Genomic DNA, 24,867 nt, shown 5'->3' on the forward strand with positions numbered 1-24,867 from the left:
GTTATTTTCCTATTCCTTAAATACAAGGATTTCAGACTAAAACAACTTTGCAATTCAGCCTAAATGAGTATTAAAGGTTGATGGGATAACACACTAATAAGAATTCAGCTTGATACAAGGAGCCTTTCCTTCAGTGCACAGTGGAGATGGGAGGGTGGGGAAGAACACCAGCACTCTATTTGGCCTCTGAGAATACCTGATTTAAAAAAAAATAAAGAGCCTGAAATTGCGTATTTCTTACTAAGATTACTACCATATTAACAAGTCACTGTTCACAGAATCACAGAACAGTTGTGGTTGGGAGGGACCTCAGAGGTCATCTTGTGACCCAAGGGATTGCCCAAAACAATCTCCAAATGTCCAGACAGCATGTGAACATCTCCAAGGATGGAGACACCATGACTTCTCTTGGCAATCTCCTCCAGTCAGTGCTTGGTCCCTCAGAGTCAAAAAGTGTTTCCTGTTGTTCACAGGGAACATCCTGTGTTTCACATTGCTTGTGCCCTCTGCTCCTTGCTCTGTCATTAAGCACCACTGAAAAGAGCCTGGCTGCATATTCTTTTGTGCCCTCCATTCAGATATTTGTACAGAAACAGCAGAAATATTCCTGAGCCTTCCTGTCACTGGACGAAACAGTCCTGGCTCTCTCAGCGTCTCCTCATGAGAGACACTTCAGACCCTGCAACATCATGGTGGGCCTCTCATGGATGTACTAGAGGAGCTCTGTTGTAATCAAGCAATAGCCTGTAGCAGGTACAGTGCAATCCCTGTGCCCTCCTTAAGTGTCTTCTTTCATAACTATTTTAATAGTTGTTTTTTATCCAGAAACAGCCAGACCTGACTGCACTAAAAACACATTAGGAGATTACTTTGAAAGAATTTCTCCACTATGTTAATTGTTGTGGCAGTTGCTGTAAATACAGTTAAGAGCGAGAATTAGTACCATAACCTTGTTGATCCCTGAGTAAGAGTAGATTTTTTTATCCCTGTAAATATATTCACGTGGCATTGTTGATTGGGCAGTCACTGACTTCATTGAGTGCATTAATATAATTACTGGTTGCTAACTGCCATAGAAATTGCTGACAAGGATCTTGAAATTGTGGAGATTGTCTTCTTGAGGTCACAAAACAGAGGGAATTACATCATGCCAATATTCTGTTAGGTTACAGAAGACTGCCAGTATCTGACTGTATTTGTATTCATTCTCTCATGCAGACTTGTCAGAGAAACTAGAATTACAACATGGAAAGTCAAGACTTGGATGATTCTGTTCCTACAGGGACAATGAGAGGAGTTTAAGTCGAAGTTTTGTTCTACATCCCAATACTAAGGATAAAATAACAGAAACCACCAAACTTTTTAAAAATAAATTTTATTTTATCCATTAGAAATATCCCCAATAAGTCCACCTTTCCACAAAGGCTTAGATTTTAAACAGAGTTCACATTTTTTAAAATTAATAAACAGCTAAATAATTTCAGTATTAGATTCAGATTCTGTTTAACTGAATAAGAAAGCAAGTCACTGTCAGGTAATCAGGAAGGAATAAAATTTTTTTATACTGTCAGTTAATTTCTACATCACTGATATGAGCATAGAACTTAACTTCAGAGTCAAACTAAGTGGATCAAATACATGAAATCAGCACATGATCTGCCACAGTTCTACAGATGCCAGCAGTGTTTTAATGACTTTTGCACTGTATTCTAAGGTAAGTCAACTGCCATACAAAACAGTTAATAAATGCTGTTTATATGGGTGTGTCCAGTTTCCTGATACACAGAAAAATTCAGCATTGTAAACAAGCCCTCTAATAAAATCCACAGAAAAAAAATTGTTCACTTTATGGTTCACACTTCGAAATGCGTGATTACTATAGTTTTATTGTGCTCACAAGAAGCAGGCTTGTACCTGGACCTTTTCGCCTAATTTTTTTTTTATTAGGATGCCATTTTCCGGATCATGTAGTTCAGAATGCCGCCATTGTGGAAGTAAGTGAGCTCCACATCAGTGTCAAATCTCATGATGGCATGAAAGGTTTTCCCGGTGTCCAGCTGTTGGGTCAAAGAAAGTCATTCAAGCAGCAGAACCTTGCACATGTTACTTGACATCATAGTAAAATAAGGACTACTAGGATATTTTGCCATCTTAAAAAATTGTGATAGAAAGCTAAAGTGAACAGGCACCAGTACTTCTATCCACATTAGACTACAGGAAGCTGCTTAAGAGGAAACAGGTTTAAAACAAACCATAAACACAGTATGGAGTCTCATTGCATTGGCTGCTTCATTTATAACTGAGAAATTTATGTGGATTTTGAGTGACTGGTCCAAAATACAGGATTGCTTTATGTTAAATGAAACAATTTGAGCATCCTGCTTTTATATCCCATCATAGTAAATCATAGAAAATCATAGAATGGTTTGGGCTGGAAGGGACCTTAGGGATCACCTAGTTCCAACCCCCACTACCATGGACAAGGAACATTCCACCAGAGAAGGTTGCTCAAAGCCTTATCCAACCTGACCTTGAACCCTTCCAGGGAGAAGGAATCCACAACTTCCTGGGCAGTAGTTCCAGTGCCTCATCTCAAATTACTCCTTGTATCTAATCTAATTCTACCCTCTTTCAGTTTAATCCCTATTAGAATAACTGTTTTAATCTCCTTCTCCATCTCAATTCTTTCCCCTATTTTACGTGAGAGAATCTGACTCCACATGACAGCATATGTTTTGAAGAGACAATTTTGAGTAAAATTACAGTGATTCAGAAAATTCAGCTCTTAAGTGTCTCATACCTTAATCTGGACATTCATCTGTGGTTTTAGTTTTTCAGGAATGATAATCGTGTAACGCTCCCGTCCAGTGAGTCCTAAAGTTCCTGCATCCTCTCCAGGTAAATACTGCAGAGGAATCACTCCCATTCCTACCAGGTTGCTTCGATGAATTCTTTCATAGCTTTCAGCAAGTACAGCCTTGACACCCTGGGAAATACACAACAGGTTGAGTTATTTCATAGTTCAGAACAGTCTTTCTGCACTCATAAAAAGAAAATTGGTTCATTTGTGGTCTCCTCCATTTCATTTACCATCTACTGGTAGAGTCAGCAGGTCTGTCTGACAGCAAACTGTCCAGGATGACTTGGCTGTATGTTAACCTTCACACCTCTTTTAAAACAAGCCTGACTCAAAAAAGTTACATGCGTTTTCTCAGGAATCCTGCATTCTACTTTAACATGTCTAATGCAGGGCACCACTAGTCATTTCCATAACTCTCCCTAATTTGGTGTTGCCCTCCTATAAGCACCAGTGTGCAGTTTAATTCATTTTGAACATTTTACATGTTAATACAGTTAATACAAAAACTCGTTGCCAGAAAAAAACTACAAAAGCCTAGCTAAACTTAAACACCAGCTCTCATAAGACGTTTTCTAATAAGGCAAGAAAGCTTGAATCAGAGTTCTTGCTGTAAACAGTGCTGTAAGACTGGACAGACGAAGAAAGAAACCAGTATTTCACTGTATGTGGATCTCTATTCGGCTCCCCTAGTGAAGCCATGTTAAATTTAATTTTCACTGATATTCTTCTCTTACACTTTCTGGTTTTCTTGCTAAGTGAGCTTAAGGATGCTGCTGCAAGCAAAACTATGATTTATGGGGTTGTGGAAAGTGGAAGGAAAGAAACTGGCCTTTCTAGTGTAGCCTTGTGGATTTCTAGATGAAGATCAGTCAAGACTCTATTAATATTAAACAGCTTTGGCAACTACTGTGGTTCTTGGAGGCAGCTGAGATTTCAAAATAGCTCTTGCTACCAAAAGTGAGAATGAGCTACCCGGGATGTTGGTCATAAGCTAGTCTTACTGACAAATTAATGCACTTTTAATACTGTCCTCCTAGTTTACTGTACCCACTCACCAAGAGGAATGGTCCTTTAGCAGCCCAGTCTCTGGAACTTCCCGCACCATACTCCTTCCCAGCCAGCACAATCAGAGGATGACCAGCCTGCTTGTATCTTTCTGCAGCATCAAACACGTCCAGCTGGAATAAAAATGCCAAACACTTTGTAAATTTTTTGCGAGTGGAAGCACAGTTCCAGGGAAAGGAGGAAAAAAAAGTGTCCCCTCATAAACAATTGAAGCCCACAACTTCCACCAAATAGCTCTTAAAGGATACCGACCATACAGCACTTTGTAGCTTTCTAGTCTGATCTCACTCTCCACACAAACCTGCACCTTCCACTGGTGCTTTTACAGTAGTTACACTCTCCACAGATATGCCTGAAAGCACCACATTGCATAAGTACATGTGACTGCTTCCCTGAGTCAGCTCCTGTCCCCTCAATTAGCTTTATTTAAAAGGCACTGAAGCAAATGACCTAAGCTGTAAGAAGGAAAGCCAGCACTAATCCAGTCTGTTGTCAGTGAGCCACAGTTTAGAGCAGCATGTGTACTTACAATTTCCCCAGAAGGGAAATGGATAGTCTGAGGTCCTTGTTTATCAATAAACTTGTTGACCAAGCGAATGTTTGCAAATGTCCCTCTGGCCATGACAGCATCATTCCCTCTGCGGGAGCCATAAGAATTGAACTCTCGAGGAGTCAAGCTATTAAGGGAAAGAAGAAAGGAAACTGTGTTGCTTTTAGACTAAAAGCATTCTGTGCTCTAAAAAAAGAAAGTAATAAACCGGTGTTTATGAGGCAGGTATGTACATAGTTCCCACCCTGACAGGAGCATCCAGTTAGCCAATACTTCTACTTTTCAGACGTTTTGAAAGAAAAGAGAAATAATTTAAAAATAGCTATGGTTTGGTCATAAAAAGCAGCTTCCATAGTATTCTCAACTCTTGCCCTAGAAAACAGTATCTGACAGTGAAGCAAGGATATAATTTATATTGTCAGAAGATGCAACGTGACTTTTTTCTTAATAGCTGGTGCCTGCAAATCCTCCTCATTATTTATATTACTATAGCATCTAGAAAACAGGCAGAGCACTGTGCTAGATAGCTGAAAGGCAGCAAGAACCTCTGCTGCAAGTTAGAACTACAGAAAAAAAAGTTCACTTGCAAACAGAAATATGAGAATGAGGGGACACTCCAGTCTAACCAGCAAACAAAAAATACACTGGAATGTGAAAGAAAATTAGACTGTTTGCATTGGTCTACATCTAAACTGCAGGTATGACATACATCATCTGTTTTATAATGCACGTAGGACTATTCAGATTTTCAACTAACTGATAGCAGGACGGTCAAAGAGTCCAGAGCAGTTGGTTTTCATTATATCACAGTGTTTTAATCCACTTTTTCCCAAAATTATTAAGTCTAATGAGTTAGGACTTTTTTTTATGTCAGTGCTGTTGCTCAAAACATCACTGAAGTTGTAAGAAGTGCTGAATCAGAGAATAAAAGCATTATATTAGCTGTGCAGACTGAAAGGTCAACTGGGTAAGTTGACCTATTCAGTCTTGCCTTAAGTTGAACCCCAAGTACTAAACTGACAGACTGGCTATAGAAAAAATTAACATTTTACAAGAGTTTGGATTCCAACCACAATAGATTTGCCAGTTTTCGCAGCTGCACCGAAACCTTAACTTCTGGATGTTCTGTAGTGCCTAAGAGCCTAGCTCTAGGAACCAGTTGCACATGCTAGAAGAAATGAATATAAAACCCATTTTTGGCACTAAGGAAAACAGTCATTTTGTTTTGATATGGAGACAAATCTTGATTCCTTTATTTATGAATAAACTTACAGGCTAGTTTTTGCAGTAAGTCATCCTCTTCCCCTATTTCCATTAAAAGGTCTTTAGCTCTACAGTGATAACACATGTACAGAACTCGATTCTACTTCTTACACATAGTGAGAGCTGCCGAAGCAGCAGAAAGAGAAATGTTTTTCTTTCTTAATTTATATGTTGTCCGGGCATCCGTTAAGGTATACAAGTGTATGTGAACAGACAGAAGGTATGTGTGCATGTAACACGGTATAATAGTTGCGGTGTGTTTGCTCTTCCCACTTCATGACAAGAACAAGAAGCAGTGCTTACCCTCTGCTGGTCAAATAACGGGCTGCAGGACTATTTCTTGCGATGTTCCCTGCTGGAGATATGTGGTCAGTTGTCACAGAATCCCCAAAACTCAATAGGACATAAGCATCTTCTATTGTTTTCGGGGTCTGAAGAGCCAATGTCTAAGTCATCATAAACACAAACAAAACAATTAATACACGAAAAATAATTCCTTTACCTTTCTCAAAAAAGTGGAAATTGCAAAATAAGGTCTCCCTTTTTATACAAGTTAGGAGAAAGAAAAAACCCAACCCTATTAAAAATGTTTATGTTCTTGAACAAACATGATGCCCCGGCTGTCTGCCGGCAGGCTCATGCATGAAGAAAATAGAGGAGACAAGAAAACCAGCCAAGGCTTCCTGTGTGACACATGCATGAAAATCCAGGATTCCTATACCTGTGCATACATTAAAATCTCCATTTACTTTTAAATGGCACTGAATTAGCAATCCAAACATGGAACTATTTGCTGCAAAATGCAAGCAGGCAGAACTGTGTGTTTCATTTCCTACTCTTTTTTTTTTTTCCCCTTTCTTTGTGACTATTTAGAAGTATTTCAACTTAAAAGGAAAATGAGACTTTTCGAGAGCCCTGAAGTGAAAGGGAATCCTTACAATTTTGAGATTCACTCATGTCTTTGTATTAAAATGAATACAATAGTGCAATTCTAACATTTAAGAACCAGGGCCTCAACAGGCTTTTATGGATTCTCTCAGGCCCCTTGGAGTGGCGTTACCTCACCTTCAATATGAGTCAAGACCACTGCACACTTTGACTTGATTCAAAGAAAAAGAACATACGTACCAGACCATCAAAGAAAGGAGGAGACTTGATATAAGTAGACTTGGGATTCCAAGTATACAGTTTATCTGAAGGAGCATCTAAGGCATTCCAAGATTTGTTTACTGTCTGAAAAACACACAGAATCCTTTCACTGGTTTCTAAGACTTCAGAAGCAACATAATTACTTTAGAATCCAGGTGAAATTACAAATTTGACTTCAGCAAAAGCCTTGCGTATTTCTTAGAGCACTTTGGAAAATGCACATAACAATATACATTATGTTTGAGGGGGGTTTTTTAATGATTCTATCTATTAAAAGATTTAGGAAAATCCTCACTTCATTACAAAAGAAGAGACATTCATCCTGTTTTCTGAGAATAACTTGTATTATGTACACAGGTAACACTTTATAATTCTCTAGTGTATTTTTCAGTAATTTTAAGAAGCTTCCCTAACATATCAACCATAAGAACATTTTGTTTCAACACTTGAGAAAGATTTGCAGGAAGACATTACCAGGTACAAGTTTTTTTTTCTGATGTCAATCCTGTTAGTTAATGCAAATGAATTTTATGTCAGCTGAAAAAAAAATCAGACATTTGTGAAGCTGGAATATTCTACCTTCTAGTATCAGCTGGGGATGGCTGTTGAAAACGCATCATCTACATGTTACATTAAAAATATCAAACAGAGCGATTTTCAAAACATGACTGTCTGTAAAAATGAATTAATTATCCAAATAATTTTTAAAAAAAATCCTCATTTGAATACTTGTGAGAACAAGAGCAACACCCATAGATGAAAAAGGTTCATTTCATTATCATGGCCATCTTATTTAATGTCTTCAGAATAGCATAGTACATCAATCAAACTACTGCCAAGAGGATTAATTCACCTCTATTTTTTGGTAGACCTCCTTGAACATCCCAGGAATAACAAATTGACGCTCAACAGCCTGAATCTCGTTTCTTGTTGGCCAGATATCTTTCAGGAAAATCTTCTTCCCCGAAGCATTTATTCCTGTATAAAATGGTATTGTAACATTTGTTGCATAAATTTTTCATTAAGAAGAAAAAAGTTTACCACTGTGTCCTCTAGCTATGTGTTCCTTGTAACACTCACAAGACACTTTATTTCTCCTACAAGGATCTGACAAAAAAGTGTGCCACAGACTTGATAATGCCTGTACATAATCCTTCTTTTGTGACTTCCCATGGCCTTCCAGAATAATTCATAGAATCATTTATGCTGGAAAGGATGTTTTAAAGTTGTCTGCACAAGGAAAAGCTACTAACTCAGGTTAGCTCTTGAAAGACTATCACCTGTATAAAACCAAAAATACCACCCAGTGGAATCGGGGGGAAGCCACACCTGAGCATTATTCTTTCTCCACCATAGTAACTCCTTGTTGCTCTGACTCTTAACAATTACATACTCTGTCTCCCAGAGGTGCTTAGTACTTTAAAACACTTCCCTAGGACAAATGTTTCTGAAGAGCTTAGTTCCAAACAGTTTCGTTTATAAGCTGTGAAAAGAAGCATACTGACACTGTCTTACCCAAAGGCTCTTTCTCAAAGTCAATCCGGATGGTCCCTGCAATTGCATAGGCTATCACCAGTGGTGGGGAGGCCAGGTAGTTAGCACGGGTGTTGGGATGGACACGCCCTTCAAAATTCCTATTGCCAGACAACACACCCACTGCCACGAGGTCTCCCTGTAACACAGAGTTTGAGACAAAGATACGTGACGTGCTTGCAGAATCCACACACACAGCAAGTCTGCAGAGCCTCACTACACTGCAACAACAATGACTGGACAGTCACAGAATTGTCTCCTTCCAAACAATCCCAAAACATGTCCCACAGAAAAGAGAATACAGACTGAATTTACTTTGTACAGAGCTGAGAAGAGTCAACACACAGTATAATACAGCTCAGAACAGCACATAGCAGAGAACAGCTTACATAAATGAGCTGCACAGGAAAAACTGCATACCTGTGTAATGGCCTCAACAACAGACTCTGGTAAGGGTCCACTATTGCCAATACATGTCATGCAGCCATAACCCACCACATCAAACCTATACAAAGCACAAAAATAATGGTGAACAAAAAGCTATCTTGAAGCAAGACATCTAACCACTCAGCAGTTGGCAATGGTTACTTTCAGGAGATGCACTGCTTTAACAAATGAAATGGTGCTGAAAACAGCATTTTTGAGAATGCTCTATTTTTACCATTGCAGTGACTGTCTATGCACACAGAATGGGAAATGTTGTTCCTCTTACTAGGTAACACAATATAGTGTGATTTAGACTATTTCAGAATGATAGTCTTGAAAATAACCCATTCTCATGCTTAAGAACATAAGTCCTCAAGAAGCTACAGCAGGCCTTCATCATTGTTATAAAGCCGGCCAACACAACAGCAGTGTGTTCACTCATGCAGGATCATATCATAAGGTACCTGCAATATCTTTAAGCTGTACAGAGAAATAGTTATTCTATTGCATCACATGTTGACAATGCTTTTATTGAAGCACCCACAGAACAACAGCAAGAAAAGCACTCCTACCCTAGTTGAGAAAGGTAACGCATAACTCCACTCTCCCTCAGATAGTAAGTGACAACCCCGCTTCCTGGGGACAGGCTGGTTTTAATGTATGGCTTCACTGTCAAACCAGCTTCAACAGCTTTCTTAGCAAGCAATCCTGAAAAATACAGAGGGTGGTTGCAGATTTTCCTGGAAGTGAAGACAGTTTGGTGGATAAGCATGTTAAGAGAAGTACCATTAAATAAGTGGAAACAGAAAAGGCAGCAGCAATGAAATTGTGAGCCAACAGCAGTGATTCCATAATAACCAGCTTAAGTGCTCTGTTGAACTGTAGATCCAGACTGCAATTTCTGTTCCACTAGAAAGTTGATGGCAGATGCTTTCAATAAGATGCATTCACTGGGGCAGCAAGCAGACATTCAAAATTCAGAACACTATTTTTAAGACAAATGTCTCACAAAAAATGCAAGGAAGAACCGTTAAGTTCCCGCTTACCATGGTCTAGTAACCCAGAGAAGAAACAACTGCCAGCATAGCGCTTGCTACCCCCAGAAGCAGAAAGCTATCAGAGCACCAACGCTGGCCCTTGCCACAAACAACCTATCTCACAATCCACAGCTTGTTGCACGAGTGCTGTTTTACTACTCCTGGATTTGTAATATGCATAGAGATGTTTCAATGGAACATGTTACTAGACACACACATTTATCCTGAATTCATTCCTTTGAAATTAAATGTCCACACATAGACGAATGTTCAGAAAACAAGTCCTCCCCAGTTCTTTCCCAGGGTGAATGTAAAAGAAGCAGCAGATAGGCAAACTACGCAAAACTTCACATTCCCATGCTGCGTTTTCCCTCTCACACGACATCCATTTAGGTAAGAAAATAGACATAAGCTGTGCTTTGATCCAACATGATCTCCGACAGGAAGATGTCATCAAACTGTTTTATGTTTGCCAGCTGTCTGGCAGCTCTGCTAGACACAACCTGGACCATGACACTTTTAAGTGTTGTGTGAAATGGCCTACACACGTGAATTTAAAGAAGCGGTCCTATTCCTGAAATTGATGAGGCTCCGTAGCTACTGAAGAGGAAGTTGCAGAAACTGGAGCTCTTGGATACTTTTGCAAATGAAACCATGAACAAATGATCATCCTAGGAACTGAGAGTTTGACAGCCTGTTTGAAAGTGTTTCCTTCAGTCTTCCTGCTCACATCACTTCTGAAAAGACAGCAAAGTCAAACTCTCAAAACTGGCAAGGAAATGCCAGAACTTCAATTCCTCTGAGCAACCTTAATCCAACACCTTTATAAACTCAGATTAGGCTGTCAAGGTTCCTACAGCACATACCCACTATCCTCACAGACACACAGCCCCCACTTAGTGTGACACATAGTTTGAAGTAGTTTGAAACAACTGTTCATATCCTGGATTTTTTAGCTTGGTTACTTATTTGGGAACACTGTATGTTTATTTATTTTCATTTGAAACCTCATCGTGAAAGCCAAATTATCGCATTTCTTGTGGGTATCTCAGAGGTTGTCAACACATTTGTTTACAAACATTTATCAAGAGACTGACAATTACCTTTTCCTTCCTTGTCAAGGTCAAAACGTAAGTGCTGCTGTACAGAACGGCAGCAAAGGTGGGAGTAGCCACCAAATCTGAGCACGTACACTAAAATCCTTAGGATTACATTCTTCACGGTGCTGTGCATTACATAGTAGTGAATGCACTCAAAGAACCAACTTTATTTGTATCTGCAGCGCATTCTACATTTTAAACTCATAGAGCTATTAAACCAAGATGGTTGAAAGATCAGTATCCCTACTGCCTCAGAGAGAGTTAAAAAAGCATGTCATTAGCCTGGAAGCCAAGCACTTCAGGAAACTGTCCTGAACAGGTGACACAACTGAGGATACACACTCAGCTAGAACTAAGGGAACAGACAAGGCAAAGAGAGTCTGCCTGGAGAAAACCTACTTCTTGATCCTTGGAAGAAAGAAATACAGCTCTATTTCTGTGATTATGCAGAATGGACCTGAGAAAGAGGTATGCTGCCTTGGCTGTCCTGTTAAGGGCAAGTGGACTGGGACACCTTGTTCAATTCCATTCCTCTCAAAGTGGTAAGAAAACGAGCAGGTCTCTCCTCTGTTTCCCTTTTGCCCTCTTTTGTCTTAGTTTATGATGGACTTTGAAACTGCTGCCAGAATTTAAAAGACTTTTTGTGCCTGGGAGGGGGGTGAACTGCTGGTACTGTAAAGCACCTAAAGACAGATCCTAGTCTGAAAACAGGTGAAAATATCACATCAAAAAGCCAAACACAAAGTGAATGTTGACAGAGACTGTTGACAAGCCAGAAGCTTCCCAGCACCACACAGGAATAAAGACAAATTACATTACTTTAACCAGGAAATAATCCTCTCTGGTCAAGGGCCTTTGTATTGCCCATTGCACATCCCTGCTGACCTTTGTAGGAATAAAGTCTGCATCACATGAACAGTCTGACAGACTAGTAAGCCCTAATGCAGCGATGATCCTACAGATGCAGTGACAGATACCATCTGTATATATGTTTGCAGAAGAGAGAAAGAAATATGTGAACATGTAGCCAAGCATCTGGGAAAGTGGGCCAAACTTGTCCAGTACAGACTGAACCCTTTGAGGTGACACTCTTCATTCCTATTTTGTTGCCAGAAGTACACATGAGGAATGACAAATTTTCTGCCCAGACTAGTCATGTTAAAAATGAACAATCTCCTGACCTGAAATTTTACACAACTAAGTCAGAATGTTCTGTAGTGGTGAATACCAAGCCCACCTCTGGCCTCTTCTTGGATGCAGTTGAGATGTAAAAGAAAAGGCTCTGAAAGCTCTCAATCCCTGAGAACACAATTTGCTTCCTCTAGTTACACCTAACATGCCCTCAGACTCTTTGTAACAACCTTAGAAGGCAACCTCTAGCCAAATGTGTGTTTTGTACTCTGCTGACAGATCAGAGCACCTTATGACTTACACCAATAGACCATTCTTCACAGTCCCTCTTCTGGCTTTGACTTTCAACAGCCTCTTCTTAGCTCTATATATCAGCTTCTGTGCATTTGAAAAAGTGTCAAAAGTGTTGGTTAATTAAGTTCCAGCTTGCCCTGTAGAGAAGACAGTGCAGGAAGGACACATTTTTGTCAACCTACATTTCTAGCTACCACTTCCAGAAGTCCTTCTGCTACCCAGAAACTAAGCTCAGTTTTAGCACTCCAAATGACAAAACCAGGACTGTACGTGTTGAATTTCATCAGTGTTGTTAGTGTCTTTAAGACACACATCCAGAGCCATAAACTACTGCACATTAGGCAAAACAACTTACCTGCACCCAACATAACTGAGGGATTACTGGTGTTTGTACAGCTTGTAATGGCCGCAATCACGACTGAACCATGAGCAAGCTCGAAGTCACAGCCCTCAAAATTAAATTTGACTATGCTGTTGTGTCGGTCTGGTGCAATTTGGAATCCCTTGAATCCTTGCTGTAGGAGGAGAAAATAAGAATCAAAAGGAGTGGATAACAAATATTTTGACTGAACATCAGGCTGTTTTTTCACCAATGAGAAGCATCTTTTAGTCACATCCATGCATGTGCTTTTAGGTCTGATGGTGAAGGCTTGCATCTCAGGTCAACCAAAATGGTGGACAAAAATTATTTTTTCTGGAGTTTATCCTCTTCTCTGTTTACTGGTAAAAGAGGCAGCCTTTGCAGCAAAATGTATTTGTATTTTCTTCCTGCATGAACACATCCTCCTTCGGACTGCTTAGATGCTTCCTACTCCTGTATGTTCCAGATTCCTGACCACACACAGTACACAATCTAGTCCTGAAATTTTAGCCTTAACATATAAGATTTTTAAGCCATGATTACCAAACAGCTTAAATGTATACCAGGAGGTGATTTGAGAGGTAAAAGTCTGACAGTTCAAAAAAAAAAAACAAAACCAAAGAGCAAGAAAGCACTGTTCATGCCATGAAAAGCAAGATCACCTAATGGAGTTTGGAAAATGTAACAAACTGAGAACTACTGGAAACTGCTGGAGTTTAGGTTTCTCAATTTACATCACTAGAGTTCTGTAATGCATTTAACAAGGATGGTTACTGTATCACATAAGGATTCAAAGTGATTTAGAAAACTAAAGTATCCAGGAATATTCATTCAAATACAAATCTAGCTCTTCTTTCAATGACCACTGTTGACTGGATGATGCAGAATGTAGTCATTGTTTCCTGTCTACCACCAACATCACAGTGTCACAGAGACACACGCAGTTCCGCTCTGCTAAATAGATTCAATTCTTAGTGCAAAACTACGCTGTGGATAACTTGGGCATAAACTCCTTGGAATGCTTGGAGAGCTGAAGAGCTGGGTAGTTAGCTCAGAACTCAGTGCAGTAGGTATTTTGGCCCCTCTGTTAACAACCCCCCTTTGTGGCAAGTTCAGAAATCTCTAATGTATGTTAAAACCATGTTAGGCCTAAGATCAGAAAGAAATACTACTCCAATAGGATTTGAACAGTTTTATGCAAGAGAAGCAACACTGCAATTTTGAACTACCTATTGCTTCTGTCACATTCAAAACTGCAGTCTAATACCCTCATCTATTTTTCAGTAGGCAAACAAACAACACACAACCCCAGAACGTAGCTCGTGAACACCAGACAGCTTTAAGAGGCATGCATTAGTTTATTTGCCCAAGTGTTCCCAGTCCCTACCTTGGCTCCCAGACAAGTCTCAAAGTCCTTCTTCATATCTGACACAGCAACTTTGTCCTGAGGTCTTTTTGGTCCACTGCAGCAAGGCACAACAGTATGGAGATCCAACTCAACAACCTGTTCAAGTAAGATAAACAGAGAGTGGTTGGGCACTGCCTGGTAGGTTGAAGTCAGGTAAGCCACAGGTATGCTTACCTCTGCTGTTGAACCAATGCTAAGTCTGCACATCTTTATTTGCAGAAATTATTGAAGACACGTGAGAAGGGGAAGATCAGAAGAAAAGGAGCAGTTCTAGTTTTAAACACTGCCAGCTCATAGGTATGGCTATCAAAAGTACTAAACTTATTGAAAAACCAAATGTGACTAAAGCATCTAAGCGTATAAATTATTTTTTAATTTGTCTTTTCGCATGCTAGCGGCAGGTTAAAAAATTATGTGAAGAAATACTGGTACTGACACAAACCAAAGCAGACTATTAATCTATTCCTCACCCACATTCCAACTTTGTTTTCATAATGTGCTACATCCTTCCAAAGACTTCCTATAAGATTTTTGAATAATCATGCAAACCCAAACACAAGTTGCAAAATAAAATTTTTCAGTAGAGAAAACCAGGAATATTCTTGAGTTTCCTGGACACAGAGTAAGATCTTAATTTTCTTGCATAGAAAATTAGTTGTGTGCTCTGTGGTTACAACACAGGGCTTCTAAGGGTCCTGATTCACACAGTAAAATAACCAGCTGAATAGAAGAAGTGTAAAACTGCAAACAAGTCTCACACAGACAACATCCACGCTATCTCCATAGCTACACTTCAGAGCACTCTTCAATCTGGCAGGACTTCTCAAAGCTCCATGGAACAAACTGCAGAATCTCCACCAGCTAGAGGTCAATTGAGAGCCAATCTATACCTACACCCAAGTTTTCACACCTGAAGAGCCAGCTGATTCATTCCACTGGGCCTTAAAATAAGACAGCTGTGCAGACCAAACCAAAGGATAAGAAATCCCTTGACTATCTCTTAATCCCTTGATTATCTCTTCTGTGAAAAACAGACAATTGTCACAATAAAATAAGACAGGGCATAAAGCAAGGAGCCAGAAGACAGAGTGGTTTCTAACCTGTGTGAAGTCTGGATCCTGAGAGGAGTTCTTGAAATCTCTTAGCATTCCCACAGCCTCAAGATACCTTTTTGTGCACATAACCTTCTCTTTGTCACGGCCTAAAATGAAAGCCAGATACAGCAAAAACAAAATGCAAGTTAAACGGAGGAACCACCGCCTGACAGAACAAGAAAAAGCGTGTTAACAGGCTATGTAGTGTCAACAGCACTACAAGACTCTTTCAAGACAAATATTAGAGATCCACTAAAAACAAACCAATTGAGCAGACTTAGTGGCTTTTGCAGAACAAAATCTTAGGCTTGTTTCTGTCATCTGGACAAACTAGGATCAGATTTTGGGCAGGCATTTAGGTTCTATAAGTCTAACACTCACCTCTTCCTAAACATGAATCCTAAGTGCAAAAACCAGCCTCAATAAAAAAACAAACTGAAGCTCAGGTGGCTTCACCTGATTCAATCCCACTAACGCCATATAGACCTGGAGTCCTTCTGTCAATTACCCCTTAACTTGTGGTCTCTTCTTACACTCACCAGTTTGTATCAGGTATCCAATGCTAATATCATCCACTGGGAAATAGGCAGCTGTTGCTCCATACTCTGGACACATATTGGCAATGGTGGCTCGGTCAGCAATTGACAGCTGGGCGACACCAGGACCAAAAAACTCCACAAATTTACCCACAACTCCAACTTGGCGAAGGTGCTGTTATAAAAATACAGTGCCTGTGTTATTGTTATGTGTCAAACGTAAGCATGTCTGTTATGTGAAGATTTCTACAGCCATTTGAAACCAGGAAGCTTTTAGTAAACTAAATAATGAAGATGAGGACACAGATGTAAAGTTTCAGTAGTAAGGTACAACATAGGGACGTATTCCTTCTAAAACTTGCTCTTCCTCTCATTTAAACCAGACTATCTTACAAGAACTGTATTCTTTTCAACATGATGTTCTAAGAGGAGGAGAACTGTGTAGGGAGTCTTCAGCCAGCAAACCCACAAAGATGGGAAAACAGGGAAAACCAACTGCACAAGTACATCAGTCAAACTGAACACACACAATATCTGAATAAAATAATGAAAAAAATGTTGGCTTTCCCCATTTGAAGGTCTCTCTGTAGACAGCATCCATGATGAACTTGTGTACCAGATTTCTGACTTCCAACAACACTAATGCTGACCCAGTAATACTCTTAATTCAGTGACAATGAACAGAGTGAGTAAGCATATTAAGAACATATGACATGAGTCAAACACCTGCACATGGAAGACATCAGACTAAAATGCTTACTGTCTGGTTTCCAGGATTTATATTGCCTTATTTTAAGTGGGGACTTCAAAAACAAGTCATCGGGGGATTTTTGAGGCAGAGGAAAAGCACTGTTGCTCCAAAACATTACCAAATTCCAAAATATCTCAACATATATTTTGTTTGGCCTCTTGGAAACAGATTGGCCTAGAAAATTGTCCTTGATCAGCTGATTCCAATCCACAGAGAGTGATAAAGCTTCTAAAAAGTCCAAAATTACTATGTGGAAGCCCAAACAGGGTTGTCTCAAGCAGTCAGTACAGTGACACTCTCCTACGGAATATGTTTAGCTCTTGGTAGTAATGGAAAAATATCGTATCTTGGTAATTTACCTTGGTAATGGTGAGCACAATGTCAGTGGATGTTACCAGTGGCTGAGGGTTTCCCACCAGCTTATAGCCAACCACCTCAGGAAGTACCATGCTGATCGGCTGTCCCAACATCACTGCTTCTGCTTCAATGCCACCCACACCTGCATGCAACAGGAGGATACAATGCAACTATTTAGAAAGATACGAAGGTGTCAGAGACAAACACATGAAGTCAACTGCCTGATGAGTACTCTATTTAGGGTGTGAAAGGGGAGAGAAAGCAGACAGCCTGAGTCTTCTGCTAAGAGGCACTCCTCATCTTACTACTGTTTCTGCAAGGTTGGGCTTTTTAATTTAATTTTATTTCCTATTTTCATCCTTGTTCCTAAGCTATTAGACAGGGTATTAGGTGAATCTAAATAACTTACTCTAAGAATGCTTGGGTTTCACAATAACAGATGTGAAAGTTTTATTTACTATCTTAAACCAAGAACCACTGACAAGGCACTGAACATGATGTGTTGTGAGTGAAATATAAGCAGACCATGATTGTTGGCCACCAAACGAAAACTCAGAAGTTATTTTGAAAGAAAGAAACGTTACTAAAGAATGCTAACAGAAAAGCTACTTGTTAAGACAGAAATATCTTCCCTTATGTCCACTACGTTTCAACAGGGTTTGGGAATGTGTAGGTGGGAACCCTTGCATAAGCACCTTCACTATTAGAATTCCAGCTACTACTTAATATTGCTAATTTATTAAGGTAATGTATCAAGATGTCACAGTCATATGCAATCTAACAAACCTGTGATGTTTATTATCTAGCAATTTGGCATTAAGCAGCCAAACCATCAAGCAGTTTTATAACTTGCTGCCTGTAAAAAGTCCCTCGTATGTTTATCTTCTCCTTTGAAATCTCCTTCTACCTTTTGTTTAGCTTAATGAATACTGAGCTAGAACAAACTGCCTGTAATAGTCACTTATGAATGCCAAATCACTACTCCAATCCTTTTTCCCACTTAATCTAATAACGGTTCTGAAAAATAATTTCTAATCTCTTTTATTCAAAATTATATACTTATGTTAATTTAAAAGATAATGCTGTGACAGATCCAGTCATGTGGCTCCTTTCACTGGGTGTTGAACTATTTTTAAAAAGTGAAGTAAGTCAATATAACTGACTGACTACCACTGACAGTCATGAACCAAGTTCAGCATTACCAGCCTCTGGAAAGAAATGTTGGATCCAAGAGTATGCATTTTGAGCACATATGCTATAGACTGTGTCCAGCCATACTTTTCAAATTCTGGAGGAAAACTGAGGCTAAGAGTCACACTTTTCCAAGCAGCTTTTAGCACTACAACTTATCTAAATGATGGCTCCATGCATATGCTGCAACCAAATATAGAATAAGAGATGTGTCTAATCCCAAAGATGTCATGTTTTAGATACACTGAACTTGTTTACCTTTGCATTCTAAGCCAAGAACTCTTTCATCCCTGATAGAAAGTCTCCATCAACCAATATTGCTACAGTAGTATAGCTGGATTATTAAAAACAAAAAGTCCTATCATATGTGGTGCTCAGAACTTCACAAGCACATTCATGAACAACTAGAAAATATTTTTGAAAAACACAGTGTGTTCCATATTTGTACAACAGCTGTTTCAATAGTGCTCCTATCACCGTATCACAGGAAAATAAAGCCTCAGCTGAAGTCTTTGCTACTGCAAATACTTCCACCCCATAGTTACTTATTTATTCAATAATTCAAGCACCACAGTTCACCACTACAAGGAAAAATAAATTACTTATATTTATTCCTGTAACAAATATTCTGCAGAGTACTGGTATTAGAACATCACAGTCCTGTTCTTCAGAATGTCCTCTCTGGCCATATTTAACTCACTCAGATTTAATTTTCAGCACCTTCCACCTAATAGATTAGTATTTGCAATACTTTTTGGATGACTCAACACTTTTAAAGTAGCCAAGTGACACAAGAACTATTAGATGGTCAATGATACTTCAATTCCCTTCCTTTATTTAATATTTTCCTTATCTACCTCCCTGTGATTTCAATGCAGAATAGAAAAGAATATATAAAAAACTCAAACAAAACCAACAACACATGCAGCAGAAATCATCTGAGGCAGTTACCAGAAAGGGGAGCTTAGTTACAAAGCCTTATATAACTGTAAGAGACCTTATCACATTACTTGCTTTCAGGGTTAGGCTACGTAACTGTGTCTAGCTGGCATGGAGATAACTTTTCTTCATAGCAGCCTCTATAGTGCCATGTTTTAGATTTGTGACCAAACTGGTGCTGATACCACACCAGTGTTTTAGCTATTGCTGAGCAGTGCTTACACAGTATCAGTGCATTTTTTTTCTCACCCTGCCCCTCAGCAAGTAAACTGGGGTGGGTAAAACATTGGGAGGGGCACAGCTGGGACAGCTGACCAGGGCTGAACAACAAGATATTCCATGCCATAAAACATCATGCTCAGCATCAATCTGGGAGGTGGGCTTTCCAAAGTAGCCACTGCCCAGGGACTGGCTGGGCTTTGATGTGCTGATGGGAGGTGGTGACTGTCTTTGCATCACTTCTTTAATTTCCTTTCCTTACACTCACCCCTCTTCACTTAAATTGTCTTTGTCCCTACCCATTAGTTTAATCTTGCATTTGGACTTCCAGTTCTCTTCCCACATTGCGCTAGCAGGAGTGAGCAAGTGGTAGGGTGGAGGTTAACCCACCAGCCCGAGTCAACTCATCAGAGCCCAAAACACAGCTCCCTGAGCCAAGAGACTACTCATGACATGCTGCTGTACGTACCCCAGCCAAGCACTCCCAAGCCATCTATCATGGTGGTGTGCGAGTCAGTGCCCACCACACTGTCTGGATAGTAGTAGCCATCCTGATCCATCACCACTCTTGCCAAGTACTCCAGATTCACTTGGTGGATGATCCCAGAGCCTGGTGGAATAATCCTCAAGTTTTTAAAAGCCTGAGAGCCCCACTGAAACAAAAAGAATTAGAGTAAAAAATTTTCAACATGAACACCAGAAGAACTTTCATTCACCGAATGTTTCTCCATGCAAGTAAGATTTTTTTTTCAGTACCTTTAAGAATTCAAATCTTTCTTTGTTCCTTTCAAATTCCAGGTCCTGATTTTTTTGTAAGCTGTCTGACCTGCAAGTGAAAATAATCAGCTGTCAGAACTAAAAATATCCACCTAAATTTTATATCTAGTCAAATATACCCAAAGGTTGAAAGGAAAGTAGATTTCTGAGCTAATGTGAATGCTGATCCATTGCACCTTTTTAACACCACTATAGGCAACCAATGAAACTGACTTAAGAAATCTTAAGAGATAATACCCGAAACCTGCTTCACATGTGAATACTAATCTGCATTTGCCAGGCCTAAAAGTTGTAGCCTGAGGAAAGCAACACTGCATGTTACAGAAATGTGACTTTTCCAACACCTAAATCAGAAGTAATCAGCAAGGCAGTAAAGAAAACTGTAACACAACTATCTCGCAACTTCAGTTAAAAAGTCTGTCGCTATGATATAGTGCTGCCTGAAGCCTCTGTGTTTCAAAGTAGATAGTGTTAACAAATTTTTCATCTCAATAAGGTGCCTAACTTAGGTCTTCAGAACCTGAAAGAACTGAAGCATAGATCTGGCCAATGTTCTCTATGCAAGAGAAAATCTCTACTTTCTTACATATGTTCACGAGCCTAATAGAAATAAAATAAGGCTGTGACAAAAAATAATTATTAGTAACTGCAGACCAAAAAACTTCTAGAATATAGAAGGAAACCACCATAAAACATGTCATTGCAGGATCTGTTTGGAAGACTAGTTCAGTAGGCCCGTATTTATGTATCTTAGAGGGTAGAAGGACCTCTATACAGAGATCCTGTATTTCACTGTGGGTCTAGTGAAAGCTATTGAGTCTTTGTAGCGTGCTGAGGACTGAGTAGCCTCATGTTTTTTTCCTGGACTCATAGGGGCCATAGCAAGCAGTGTCTTGTGCTCTTCTGCTTGGAGGCACTGAAGCAGAAAGCAGTTCCTCAGAGCTGAGCCTAGTGTAGATCATCTCTATTCTTAGAGAAGTGAGGAAGAAAGGAAATATTCTCATTTGTCCTTTCCAAAAACTCTATGGGTCAAAAAAGTGTATGTGGGAAAAAAGCTATTTCTGAGCAATTAATAGTAATGAAGCATTATTAAAAAAAAGTACAATAACCACAAGTGTGGATTGAGTCTGTTTCTATCAGCATTTAGTCCAGGCTTGTGCTGCTGAGAGATGCACCCCAGAGAGAGTAAAATTCTCCCTCTAACTCACCGCAGCTGATACAACAGTCTAACTTAAAAATTTCTTAATGTCTGGGATGTTGTAGTACAAATGCTAACAGTATCACCAGCAGAACTGACTTGATGATCAGTAACTGGATTCAGTTTACTTACTACCATTAAGAACAAAAGAGTGTTTTTCAATTCTTACTGCCTGTTAAAATCAACCTGGATGGAGTGATCTACCACGAGATCAGCAGGACAGATAGGATTGATTTTTTCAGGGTCCCCACCAAGTCTCTTCACAGCATCACGCATTGCAGCAAAATCAACCACAGCAGGCACCCCACTACAACAGAAACAAAATAGGCATGGTGAAACAACTTGGAAAAGAGAAAGAAACCCCAAAACCCAATCCTGAGATGCTGAACAGACAGCTACTGTCACATGCAAAGCAAACTACACTCCTCCACTTTCAATGCAAGCAAATAATGAGTAGTAACCAGAACTTCTGGCATTTCAATACTTGACTTATCTAAGAGATCATATACATTTCTATATTTTTTTAACAAAGCTTCTGACACTTCTCTGCACACACATTCTCAGCTTCTTCTGAGGTATGTCCTACCATGATATCTTCAACTAGCTTGGAAAACCCTCTTACTTGCCTATCTGATTTTGCTGGCTGCTGAGACAAAAAGAGTTCTCTGATATGCTCATAGGGATCTGGCATCAGTGAGCAACCCACTGAAAAAACCACATTTTTGTAAGAGCAGCCCAAAGCAGTAAGAGTTTCTGTTTTCAACTCTGACCATAAGGAAGCTATCAATTTTTTAAAATATCAGAAACCAAGAGCAACAACAAAAGCAGTAAAAGGCTTTGTAGTTCCTATTGAATTTTACCTTGAAAATCCTGAATGTTTACCAAAAACAAACAGAAAAAAGGATCCACATTATCTAACATGGACACAATTAATTGATGTTCAGCAGCTTGCAGCAGTTTGATATCCCAGGATAAGTTTTTTACAAGAAAAATAGGAAATTCTACGTTATGCTACCAAGGGGAATTTGAGGCAGGGGGGTAGGAGGAATGTAGCAGAAGAGTTATTTTGCCATGCTTATGAATGTTTGCTTATGAATGTGCAATTGATATGGAATGGATACAATATCCTTCTACCACCTTAGAACAACTCAGGATAATTACAGAATAATCCTAACTACGAAATTAAATAATTCTAAACCAGGACAATCTGAATGTAATTGTTGTATGGCTTTTGGAAAGTTGCCAAAGCTGCCCTTCTGAAAAGGGTCCTCAGAGGCCTGTCCAAGAGCTCATTTTTCAGGAATGCAGTTGCTCTGCAGACTTATACACACATTTTTAAAACTCAGTAGAAGTAGGGGGCAAGAAAGAAGAACAGCAAGAGAAGGAACAATGTTAGCTTGAAAATTCAGCTGCCTCTCTGCTCCAGTTTTTCAAAACATTAACAACAGCCAGTGGATGAAAAATAGCTAGGAAATCAGTACTTCTTTCATTCGAGGTTTTGCCAATTTTTTCCATTGTCTTTAAAAGTAGAGCTGTACTGGGTCTCTAGCACTTGGACAACCTTTGTGAAAATGCAAAGCAGAGGACATGACAGCTAAGACACTTTACTGGTGAGGAAGAAAATCAACTGGCAACGTAGCAGCACTGGATGTACTTAAACGTTTTATAAAGACACAGGACAAAGATAAAAAGAACAGTGAGTGGACTTGCAAGACAAATGCTGTATTAAAACAGTTAGATGCTATTGTTCCACCTGAAGATTGACTTTCCACAGGAACAGGAACTATTACATGATTACTACAGACACCTGAGGACTCACTGCAATAACAAGGCCCAATTTTCAGAGTCCATTAGGAAGGAATCTCAATTTGCATTTCTGGGAAAAATATGTCCATTTTTTCAATAGCAGAGAAATCTTTAAGAATATATTTATACTAATACTGGTTTAGAAGACAAAGTAATGATGTGGGTTATAAATGAGAACTGAAATAGGTAAAAAAACTGAAAGCAAGAGCCCCTGGGGAACAAAACCAAAACCAAACAAACCCAAACAAAAACCCAAACCAACCAAACAACAAAAAAAGGAGAGACTAGACAATACCACCCCTTCAAAGAATAACTTCTAAACCCCAAACTTCCTAATTTGGATGCAATTTATCAATCACATTTTCTTTCCCTGTTTTGAAGTTTTATGAAGATATTTCCTTCTCCATCCCAGAAGAGTTTCTTTCAGTGCTCTTATTCTGAGTGTTTGGCTCTTCAAGTGTTGCCTGTAGCATGACATCCAGAAAAGTTGAAAAAGGCTTTTGTTAATATATCACTGCTATCCTTCCCCTTAGCTCACCCCTCCACCTCAAGCTGAGCATTGCTGCACTCTCAAAAGCCCCTCTTCCTTGCTTTAGAGAGCATCAGACTCACGTGAAGTCTTGCAGAATAACTCTTGCAGGCTTAAATGGCACTTCAACACTCTTGTGTTGCATCACTTTCCAGTTGAGAATATTCTCAACATCTCCTTTCTTCACTAGGAACTCATCGCAGTTACGGATTGCTGCTTCCAGGAGGATTCGAATGGAAAATGGCAGGCGAGCTGCATGGGTAAGAGGCAAGAAACAAACTCAGTTTTTACCTTAGAGCATATGTCAGCAAGCGCAGAGTTCCATGCCTGGGGCAGACAGGTCCTCAAGTGCTGCCCCCATACTCTCACAAGGCTTTATCCCAAATTATCAAAGCCCCTTTTCCAGCCTCCAGCTTTGCCAGGAAGCCAATGCTAACTGACCTGTTCCACTTGATGCTTTGAGCAGGTTTATTATCTTAGCTCCTGTGACACAGTAGACATCTTTGCTGAGGGACTTTTCCACAGCTTTCCCATCCTCCATAGCAAGGCTACCCTGAAAACATGCTGTGCTCACCTTGTTTTTCTGCAGTTTGCTCTCACTCTTGTCACTGAACACAGACATACAAATGTACTAGAAAAACAGTTTTCTACTAATATGTTGGAAGACACAGCTTTAGTGGCTTATGCAGTCTCTTCATCTCAAGAGATTGAAAATGAAACTGAATGAAAGTCAGACTGTGCATCTAATAATCTTCTTTCACTTCAAATTAGAAATATTTAAAGAAGACGACACAAAATACTATTGAAGCAGTCCTGACAGGTCTACTACAAGCAATGGGTGTGAAGAAAAAAACCCAAATATGTCTCAGTCCTTCCTCCATTTTAATAACAGTTGTTTGATTGCCTGTCAGAATATATAAATTTTAAAATTTTTTGAGAAGTTTGTTCCAACTGTCTACACAGGGTTGCCCCTCAAGACATAAAAGTCACTTAATCACAGTGAGATCTCATTAGTGGTATTGTAAAAAAAAAGCCCATCTATTTTTCAGGACATAGTAATTCAGAATAATTTGGGTTGGTTGTTGTTGGGGGTTTTGTTCTGGGGGATTTTGATTGTTTGGGGGTTTTGGGGGTAATTGTTACTGTTGGTTTGGGTTTTTTTAGAATCTTCTGCCCTTCCCTGGTAAGCTACTCTCTTTTCATGCTGGATAGGGAGAATTGGCATCCTTTTTTCTTTAAAGAATCTGGAGGTTATCACTCTTGGAATCCTGGAATGGATCAACTGGTAACACC

The 24,867-nt window shown here is 39.5% G+C and overlaps 1 protein-coding gene across 2 annotated transcripts in view; it reads right to left on the minus strand.

The window, feature by feature from the left end:
* Positions 1–1,358: 1,358 nt before the first annotated feature.
* Positions 1,359–24,867, minus strand: part of ACO1 (aconitase 1) — a 35,965-nt gene continuing 12,456 nt past the window's right edge. For both annotated transcript variants that reach the window (XM_042023564.1, XM_042023565.1), the window contains exons 3-21: positions 23,658–23,826; positions 21,409–21,546; positions 20,021–20,090; positions 19,734–19,917; positions 16,918–17,057; positions 15,811–15,982; positions 15,278–15,378; positions 14,157–14,273; positions 12,764–12,923; positions 9,419–9,554; positions 8,841–8,925; positions 8,403–8,559; positions 7,741–7,865; positions 6,867–6,971; positions 6,042–6,184; positions 4,455–4,602; positions 3,916–4,038; positions 2,801–2,986; positions 1,359–2,057 (exon numbers count right to left, since the gene is read on the minus strand). In XM_042023564.1, the coding sequence (XP_041879498.1) occupies positions 1,944–2,057; positions 2,801–2,986; positions 3,916–4,038; positions 4,455–4,602; positions 6,042–6,184; positions 6,867–6,971; positions 7,741–7,865; positions 8,403–8,559; positions 8,841–8,925; positions 9,419–9,554; positions 12,764–12,923; positions 14,157–14,273; positions 15,278–15,378; positions 15,811–15,982; positions 16,918–17,057; positions 19,734–19,917; positions 20,021–20,090; positions 21,409–21,546; positions 23,658–23,826 (2,573 nt within the window). In that variant the 3' untranslated portion in view covers positions 1,359–1,943. The remainder of the gene's footprint in view (positions 2,058–2,800; positions 2,987–3,915; positions 4,039–4,454; positions 4,603–6,041; positions 6,185–6,866; positions 6,972–7,740; positions 7,866–8,402; positions 8,560–8,840; positions 8,926–9,418; positions 9,555–12,763; positions 12,924–14,156; positions 14,274–15,277; positions 15,379–15,810; positions 15,983–16,917; positions 17,058–19,733; positions 19,918–20,020; positions 20,091–21,408; positions 21,547–23,657; positions 23,827–24,867) is intronic.

Source organism: Corvus kubaryi, unplaced genomic scaffold (assembly GCF_017639235.1).
Source record: "Corvus kubaryi isolate FWS band 111438036 unplaced genomic scaffold, C.kubaryi_AGA036_p1.0 37249, whole genome shotgun sequence".
Classification (NCBI taxonomy): domain Eukaryota; kingdom Metazoa; phylum Chordata; class Aves; order Passeriformes; family Corvidae; genus Corvus; species Corvus kubaryi.